Raw genomic sequence first — 9,226 nt, forward strand, 5'->3', positions numbered from 1 at the left:
TGGCCCTAGACCCAAAATATGTCCAGGGTCAGGGTGACCCAATAGAGGGCAGCCTTTGGATGGGGAGGGCCCTGATTCGATTTTCCAGCACTGCCTGGTCCCTCGAGCACCTGGAATAGGCCACGAGTTGCCCCCAGGACTGCTGGGCGTGGCCCTGGACCTTGAGACAAGAAACATCAGCTATGTGGACGGTCACTAGCTCCTGTGCTGCCTTCTCTGTCTCAGGGCCTGCTGCCGAATCCAAGAGGGGCTTGCCTGCACCTACAGACGCCCACGGCAGGGCCCTCCACCCTGATCTAGGCTTGGAGGCCATCCCTCCCCCCACTTCCTGTTTGTGGTGTACAAGGTCAATATTAGTCTTGGGTCCAACGAGAGCAGAAGGACAAAGAGCAGGAACACAGAGGCACAGCTCGCTGCCTTCCCGTCCAGGGGGCCGGGCCATTTGGGACCCGAAACTTGGTCATGTTCTGTCTAGGAAGATCAGAGGGGGGGGTAAGGCAGAGATCTGGGGACCAAGACTCCCATGAACTCACTTTATCCTAGGCTGGTCCAATTCCTATATTTATCTTTACAAGTATCTATAAACATATATACCTGTGTATATATACTATTTTTGTTTTTATTGAAGCAATGTGATTTGTAGCAGTGTTAGTACTGCACCCCAATCAGCAGTATCACAATATTCCACCCCCACTGTATCTAGATCCTCTCTTTTTTGGGGGGGCCACACCTGGGTGTGCATGCTCAGGACTTACTCCTGACTCTGTTCAGGGATCACTTCTGGTGGGACTCAGGGGAGCTTGTGGGATGTCAAGGATCAACTTGGGTCCATCAAGTGCAAGGCAAGCACCCTACCGTTGTACTAATACTCTGGTTATTCCCCATCCCAGACCCCTCATCTGCCCACCCTACCCCCACCCCTGCTTGGAAGACTCAGTTCTGTTGACAGAATCACAGGGTTTGACTGAATTCAGCTGTGTGGCCCACAATTAAAAAATCCTATTCTCTCATTACCCGAATGCAGCACTTTTTCATGATCCACTCATGAACTGCTGGATGGGCAGCGGGATTTGTTCTGTATGGGCTGCAATACAGAATACCCGACTGCAAGTCTTGGGGGCAGATGAGCACAGGGCTCACTGGTTACAGCCACAGGAGTGGACTGGCAGGAGTGTTTTGCTTTTGGCGCTGGCAGTGGCTTGCGGCACCTGTGCCAGCTGGCACATGCTCCAGCCCAGTGCTCGCTTCCTCCATGACTAGGTGCTCCATCCACTTCAAATGACCTCACCTCACTGGGGCTTTCATTGGCATTCCCAGTTGAAAAATTATGTTACACCTTTCTCATAAGTTAAATATTGAGTAAGGGACAGCAGGGGTAGGGCTAAGAGGTGCTCTTCATCCTTCTTGCTTCGTGGCAGTGGATTCTCCTTTTTCCTTAGGTTTTGGGGGTGCACTGGGTGGGTAGTGGGGAAGGCAAGCGCTTTAGTCCCTCTTCTCTTTGGCTCCCTTTCCTTTTCCTGAGGAACAGCTGAGACCAGAACTGAGTCAACCTGGTGAAGGGGATAGGATCCTATTGCCAGGGAGTACCAGCCCTGTTCACACATTGCCCCTCCTCTACTGACAAGCTGAGCCCTATAGGGACATGCATGCGTGATGAGAAGGCACCAACAGAGCTGGCGATCTGGCTGAGGCCAGAGCCTAGGGCAGCCCCTGAGAACCTTGCCAGGGGCTGCTGCTGAGCAGAGCTGGGTGTGGTCCCAAATAAACACACACAGCCTTTGGGGTACAGTCTTCTGGCCTTGTTCCCTCGCTGGCAGAACTGGTCTCAACAGGCATGAGACTGCTGAAGTGGAGAGAGGGTGTGTCTTCACCTTTGCAGTCTGTAAACTTAGAATTGTCCATGCAACCTCACAAAATCTGGCCATTGGGCCTAAGATCACCCTGGACCTTTCCTCTTTCTGGGTGGAGATGGGGAGGTCAGGGGGACCTGGGGATCAGGTGTGTTGAGCCTCTGCTGTTCTCTCTGGCTTCCGAGTTGCAGCCCTTGGGAGAACGAACAGCAGGCAAGTCACTTGCCTTTCTTACAGCCATTCCGAGTTCAATTTCTGCCACCCCTTTTAGTCATCGGGCACCACCAGGAGTGATCCCTGAGCACCGCCATGTATGGCCCCCTTAGAAAAAGGGTTGTCAGGCTGTGGCCATGACATGTCCAGCACAGAGAAGGGCATGCACAGGCAGGACCTCAGATTTTGTCTTTCTCATGTTGCAACTTCAGTTCTTAAGAGCACTGGGACAAAGAGACTTCCTTATAAGGCTTCCTGCTCACTTACTGCTGCCGTTAACTGTCAGGGTGATGAACTGATATGCTCTATTACTAATCAGTAGCAAGTCTATTTTAGGGGAAACCTCTGAGGATGAGCACTTCAGTTTAAGAATAAGGGTACTGGGGCCAGAGAGCCAGTATAGTGGGTTAAATGCGTGCCTTGCAATTGGGCTGACCTGAGTTTGATCCCTGGCAACCAATATGGTCCCGAGTACCACCAGGAGTGATCTGAGTACAGAACCAGGAGTAATCCCTGAGCACTGCTGGTGTAGCACCAACAAAATAATATGGGTACTGATGTCTCATTATTTGCCCTTCGTTTGGCTAAGGCAGTTGGATGAAGCCAGAGAGAGGTCAGGGGTTAAAGCCTTGCCTAGCAATTTGAAGGCGGCACCTCATGTGATCCCCCAAGCACTGCTAAGGATCACTCCTGGGCAAAGCCAGAATAGTTGACCTCACTGGCTGGGCCTGGGAATATAGCTCCACGGTGGAGAGCCTGAACTGCAAGAATGGCCTGGGTTCAACACTGATGCTGGCAGTAGGATACCTACAGCCATAAGGACGACTTGGTGCACTGCAACCAAGTGTGACACCAAACACACACACACACACACACACACACACACACACACACACACACACACACACACACACACAGAGCAATAAAGGGGGACTCTTCTCAGAACAAACTCTAATTATATCTGATTTGTAAAAGGTGAATCTAAAGCAACTGAAACAAAGCTTTATTCAATCTTAAGTTTTCTCAAGACAAGTTAGGACTAAAGATGCTTTGTGGTTCACACTATGATTTTTGGTTCATCATCTATAAACACTGCACGGGTAAAAGTGCATCTGGGCAAAGGCATCCAGCAGCGACTAACAGCACCTTCACTACAGCAAGGAGCAGAAGTCAGGTTAAGACTTACAGGGCGTACTCACAAATGAATTTTGGATGACAGCAGCTTACCACAGAGATGTCTCCAGACCCCGTACCAAGCTTGATTTCACAGGGGCAACTCAGATGGAGCAGGCATTCTCTCTCCGCCTACTCCAAACGAACACCAGTGGCAAAAAAACCTCCAGAAGAAAAACCCAGGTATGCAGCATAGTGAATGAAAACTCCATTGCACTTGGAAGTGGGTATAGGCCGTCCCTCCCCTCCCCCTCTCCCTGCCCATCTCGTGATTTGCCCATCAGGCCCACGAACTGCCTCCAGGCACTATTTAAGAGCAGTGATCAAGAGACATACAAAGTGAATGAATGAATGAATGAATGAATGTCTTGAATGAATCTCAGGGCAGCAGCTTGCCACAGAGAAATCTCTCGGACTCCACTTAAAAGTTTTAGACATTCTATACGATTTATAACAAGCAATACAAAGTAATTTAGTATTTGCCTGTGGGGCAGGCTTTAGTGGTAGTGAGAAAATTTAAAATAGTGAAGGGAAGGTGTAATGGTGGTGTAACTGGTACTGAAATACTGAATGTAATCAGTTACTGAGAACAATTTTATCAAAATTAAAAAAAAAACTCCTCTCACAGGGCATCACAGAGCCAAGGGCTGGGAACAAAGGAACTTTCAACATTATGAATAAGGATTTTTACTCTAATCCCTAGCACCACAAAAGGTAAAAACAAACAAAAACTAATAAAAGAAAAACACCTGCTCTGGGGCCAGGATTTGATTGTTAGAATACTTGGGGCTAGTGCGATAGCACAGGATAAAGTGCTTGCCTCGCTCACCAATCTGGGTTTGATTGCGTGCAGAGCCAGGAGTAAGCCCTGAGTACAGCTGGGTGTGGCCCAGAAAAACACAATAAACAAAATAAATAGAAATAAATGAGCGGAACACGTGTCTTGCAAGTGCAAAGTCAGGGGGGGACCAAAAGCAAAGAACAAAATTTTACAGTCAGGAGCAGGAGACAGCTCAAAGGGCTAATGTGCAAGTTTTACATGCTGGAGGAATGTCGATACTCCATCCTCAGCACTACAGGGTGCCCTAAGCATCACCAACAGCAGACCATGAGCACCCCCAGGAAAAGTTCTCTTGCTTTTTAAAGCAAGAGAAACGGAAAATTTCAGCACCAATGGTGACTATCTTTGGCCTCAGTTGGAAGGGCACTCAATTAAGGCGAAAATCTAGAGTCCTGCAGCCCGACCCAATTGCCTTTGACTTGTTTATGTAAACCCATATGGCCCATAACTCGCCTCCTGGCCTGTCATCTCATTCCATGGCTCAGAGTTGGCCCAATGCCCCATTGGAAGGTCACCACCCCCCCAACTCCCCCCACCACACACACGCACACACACACACCTGAGGCTCTGCAGTCTTGGCTCTCTCCTCAGGCTTTAGGAAACATTCTCCGTGTGCAAGGACCTTCCCTCCACCTCCTCACTCAGAGAGTGAAAGCCGGACAAAGGGCAGTGGAGGCTGAATTTTAGCTCTTAAGTATTTTTGTGTTTTGTTTTGGGATCTCAGCATTGATGGGGATGGAGGGTTGCTGCTCCCAATGGTGCTGTGGGACAACATGGTACCAGGGAGGGAATCTGGCCTCCTGCAGGCTAAAGCCCATTTACTAGCCCTCGAGTCCATCATTAGCCTGTAGGAAACACCATCTAAGGTGTGCACTCAACACAAGTCCAGCGCCTGGAGCGCTGCCCTGTGTTCCTGTCCAGTCCTTACTTAGCCCCTTGCTACTAGTCCCCTGCACCTTGGCTGGGCAGACTTGTAAGTGAGGCCAGACACATGACCTCATCAGTCTTTGGGCCAGGAATGCAGGACCACTAGGTCTGGGCCTGGCCACCGCCAGTGAGTCTGGCTCTGTGTGCACAGTATGAAACCCACTTCCCAACTATCAGGAGAAAAGATGTGAAAATTATCCCAGTTGGAATCAGAAACACATGAGCTGTAGACCCACTAAGGGCTTAACTCTCGAAGGGTACAAGGGGCCCAAGGAACCCAGCACCAAGCACCTGACAGCGATGCCCACCAGCCCCGGGGAGCTCACTGGCACCACGTCTAAGGAACAGATACCCAGTAGTGTTCCCCAAAAAAGGCAGAGGCAGGCAGCTCCACTTAAGTAAACAATGGGACTCGGAGGGGCGCAGCCCAGAACTCCAGGCCTGCCTGAGCAGGGTTGCACCGCCAAGCTGAGTATCACCAGGGGAGACCCCTGGACACCACTAGGGAGGCCTAATGCCTCCCATCCAAAACCAACCTCAAATCAAGGTTGACCTTCTAGGTTTTGAGAAACAAGGGACCACCCTCAGCAGGGAGGCAGCCCATGGCTGGTGAGTGGTCGGGGGGTCAGGTGCCTACCTCCACCTCCACCACCTCCGCCCAGTTGCTGAAGCCCTTGTGGATGAGCACCAGGCTAGAGGGTGGCCCTGGCTCCTCGGGTACCACAAAGCACTTCCCGTGGTCCTCAGTGAGGGTGACCTCAATGACGTCCTGGGCCAGGGAGCTGCCCCCCCGGTCCCCGGATTCCAACAGGCCGGGTTCTGCCTGCAGCAGCACCATGGCAGGCTCCGCTGCAGCTGGACACCCCTGGGCGGGGGACACAGGCACCCTGGGCTGGTGACTGAGCTGGTGCCGCTTGAGGCTTTGGGGCAGGGTGTAGCCCATGCCGCAGGTGGCGCAGCGGTAAGGCTTGTCCGCCAGGTGTGACTTGAGGTGGCGCCTGAGCTTGGTGGCCAGGGTGTAGGCTCGGTCACACTGGGGGCACGGGAAAGGCCTCTCCCCGGAGTGCAGGCGCTCGTGGGCTCGCAGGGTGTGGGGGTCCCGGAGGGCCTTCCCGCACACGGGGCACAGGTGGGCCTCCCCCGTGTGCGAGATGAGGTGGCGCCGCAGCTCGGGCAGCTGTGGGAAGGCGTCGCTGCAGTGTGGGCAGCGGTAAGGCTTCTCGCCCGTGTGCAGCCGCAGGTGGCCGCGCAGGTTGCCCTGCTGGCGGAAAGCCCGGCCACAGTGCGGACACAGGAAAGGCTTCTCGCCCGTGTGCAGCCGCATGTGGGTGCGCAGCGAGCCCGGGTTGGCTAGCGGCCGGCCGCACACCGGGCAGGGGCAGGGCAAGGGGGCAGGGGCGGCCGGCACCTGGTGGGTCTTGCGGTGCAGCCGCAGGGAGGGCCGCCGGGCGAAGGTCTTGTCGCACTGGTCACACGCGAAGGGTCGAGCCCCGGAATGCACCACCTGGTGCTCTGTGAGATCCCGCCGGGTGCCGTAGGCCTTGTCACACTGTGGGCAGGGGAAGGGCCGCACACCACGGTGGCCCAGGGTGTGGGCCTTGAAGCTCTCCTCGGAGCTGTAGCTCTTGCCGCACTCCGTGCAGAGGAAGGGCTTGTGCCCCGTGTGCACGAAAGCGTGCTTCTTCAGGTGGCACAGCTGCAGGAAGGTCTTGCCACACTCCCCACACTGGTGCTGGCGCCCCTGCCTGGAGGAGCGTCCTGTTGGGCAAGAAGGGCCCACAGGACAGTCAGGGCGCTGGGCCCCTGGCTCCAAGGGCTCCCCGTTGGCTGGGCTGTGGGCACCGGGGCTACAGGACTTCTTGTTGGGGGAAGAAGGCAGCTCGGTGCCCGTGGTGGGAGAAGCAGCACTGGCCTCGTTGCCCTGAGAGTCAGATGACATCTGGGGCTGGGGGGAGTTTGCCAGGTCTGCGTCGCTATCCTGAGGTGAGGGTGCAAGAAGTGGGCATGCCCCAGAAAGCTGGTCCGGGACTTGGGCCTCAACTTCCGAGTTTGGCACACGTACTGCTTGGATGCCAGGGGGTGACCAGCAGCCAGGATCTGCAAGGCAAATGGGGTGCCAGGGTGAACAGCGCTGGGAGAGGGGGGAAGATGGAGTGTCCCCAGGAAATCCCAGGAATGCATCTCTTCCTCCTCAGTCCCTGAACTTCACTGGGAATAAGGACACACACCCGTTCCCTAACCCCTGGGTCTGAACCAGGCACCGTGTAATTTGCCTGTCCGGTCTCAGGAGCTCCTGAGGATACACCCTGGGAGCTGGATAATCCCTGAGTAAATCCAACCTCTGGGTTCCCTTCATCTCCCCCTCTAGAGACCAGGAAGAGGCATTAACATCAACTTTCCACCTGAGCTGGACTGAGAAACAAAGACAGCCCCATCTCACTCTGGTTATAAACACAAACTGGAATCTTTGTACACAGCTTCCTGTCTACAACAGGAAACTTAGGGAGGGAAATGTCGCAAACACGTCCCAGCAAATATCTTGGGGGCGGAGGAGATAGCATAGGGGTTTATTAAAGCTCTTGTTTTGTTAAGTTTCATAAGTTTTTTATAAGTGTTTTATAAAGTTTTATAAGGAACCAAACCTGGGTTCCTCCCAGGTTTGATCCCACCACCAGCATATGGCCCACCAAGCACCACTAGGGTGGCCCAGGAAATCACCAACACCGCTGGGCCCCCAGCAACATCGCATCCTCCAGCCCTGTGTTGAACCCTGGTCCAGTCAGCCAAAAATCACGGGGATTAACTTGAGCACTGAGCACAGCTTGGGAGCCCCTTAAATATCAAGTCCCCCCTCCCCCGGAAAAAAAGTAATTATCTTTATTGTTCACTCCCAGGTAAAGATCTATCATTTCTCAACAGAAAACATCAAATGACAATTTACACATCAAAATATTTTCTTCTTTTTTCAACTTTGGGGTCACACCTGGGGATGCTCAGGGATCAAACCAGTGCTCCAACCTTTAGAGTTATATCGCTGTGCCCCCAAAAGTCTTTAAATCTCTTACCTGAAAATTTGCCCACTGCAAGGGTAACCAAACCAAAGGTGTCCCCTATCATGACCGGCAGTCAACCCTAAATAAGCCCTACTCCTCAAGCCTACACCGAAATATCTCCGTAATTCCAAAGCTCACAGACCCATCGGATTGACTTTGTCTCTGGGGGAATGGGGGGTGGGAAGGGGGAAGCCCACATTCACCCACCACGTACCTGTGCCAAGGTCTGCCTCCTCCTTGCTGGGAGAGCCCATGTCCACTTCTCTGGGGGACTCCACAAGGGCTGCCTCTTCCTTGAGCAGGGGCTGCAGGGGGCTCATGCCACCCAAGGGTGGCGTTGGCCACAGAAGCAGCTCAGAGCCCGGCTATCCGAGCTGGTACAACTGCAGGTGGAGTCGTTCCTGAATCCACACAGGGGACATGCAGCCCTCGACCTCCACCCGGTTCTGCTGCACCAAATTACAAAGCAAGAGCAACAGCTAAGTTGAGAGAGCGTCTTCAAGCAGCCCTCCCAGACAACTCCCAGCTTAGGAGCCATCAGGGTCCAAAAGGACCACAGGCCGTGGGCAGACTCAGTGCAAAAGATCTAGGTGGGAATTCTATCAACTGCCCATTTCATCCCATGCCATAAGAGAAGGCCTCAAAGTAGCGACCGCCCAACACTCGCTCCAGAACTTACCTAGTCCAGCCTGAGCTCCGCTCATAAGCATCAACGTTTTCCCAATGGCCTATGGGCACATCCTGAAATAAAGCAAAGAAAGTCCTTCTCCATGTGTCTGAGGGCATCAGGGGAGGAAAAACAAATCAAGACCACCTCTCCTGAGTGTTCAGTTGAAAGATAGATGCTCGGGGCTGAAGAGATAGCACAGCGGGTAGGGCGTTTGCCTTGCATGAGGCCGACCCGGGTTCGATTCCCAGCATCCCATATGGTCCCCTGAGCACCGCCAGGAGTAACTCCTGAGTGCGGAGCCAGGAGTAACCCCTGTGCATCGCCAGGTGTGACCCAAAAAGCAAAAAGCAAAAAAAAAAAAAGATACATGCTCCATTTCTTCCTCTTCTGGAGTCACATCTATCAATGCTCAGGGGTTCTTTCTGGCTCTGCACTCAAGAATTACTCCTGGCCATGCTCAGGGGACCATATGGGCCTTTGGGGATTAAACCCAGGTCGG

General features: G+C 53.3%; 1 protein-coding gene across 1 annotated transcript; it reads right to left on the bottom strand.

Moving 5' to 3' along the window:
- Positions 1 to 5,629: 5,629 nt before the first annotated feature.
- Positions 5,630 to 8,377, bottom strand: ZNF408 (zinc finger protein 408). The gene is made up of 3 exons (XM_056135294.1): positions 8,272 to 8,377; positions 7,067 to 7,101; positions 5,630 to 6,982 (listed from the first exon to the last, which is right to left on the bottom strand). Exons 1-3 carry the CDS (start codon positions 8,375 to 8,377, stop codon positions 5,630 to 5,632), a joined length of 1,494 nt encoding a protein of 497 aa, XP_055991269.1.
- Between the last annotated feature and the right edge of the window lie 849 nt (positions 8,378 to 9,226).

This window comes from Sorex fumeus, unplaced genomic scaffold, assembly GCF_029834395.1.
Source record: "Sorex fumeus unplaced genomic scaffold, SorFum_2.1 ptg000007l, whole genome shotgun sequence".
NCBI lineage: Eukaryota > Metazoa > Chordata > Mammalia > Eulipotyphla > Soricidae > Sorex > Sorex fumeus.

What these genes read in the sequence shown, in the direction of transcription:
- ZNF408 (XM_056135294.1), bottom strand. Translation starts at nt 8,377, where the DNA reads ATGAGCCCCCTGCAGCCCCTGCTCAAGGAAGAGGCAGCCCTTGTGGAG. An exon ending in GGAGGCAGACCTTGGCACAG is followed by an intron (nt 7,102 to 8,271) that starts GTACGTGGTGGG and finishes TTTGCCTTGCAG; the next exon opens with ATCCTGGCTGCTGGTCACCC. An exon ending in CACCCCCTGGCATCCAAGCA is followed by an intron (nt 6,983 to 7,066) that starts GTACGTGTGCCA and finishes CCCTCACCTCAG; the next exon opens with GATAGCGACGCAGACCTGGC.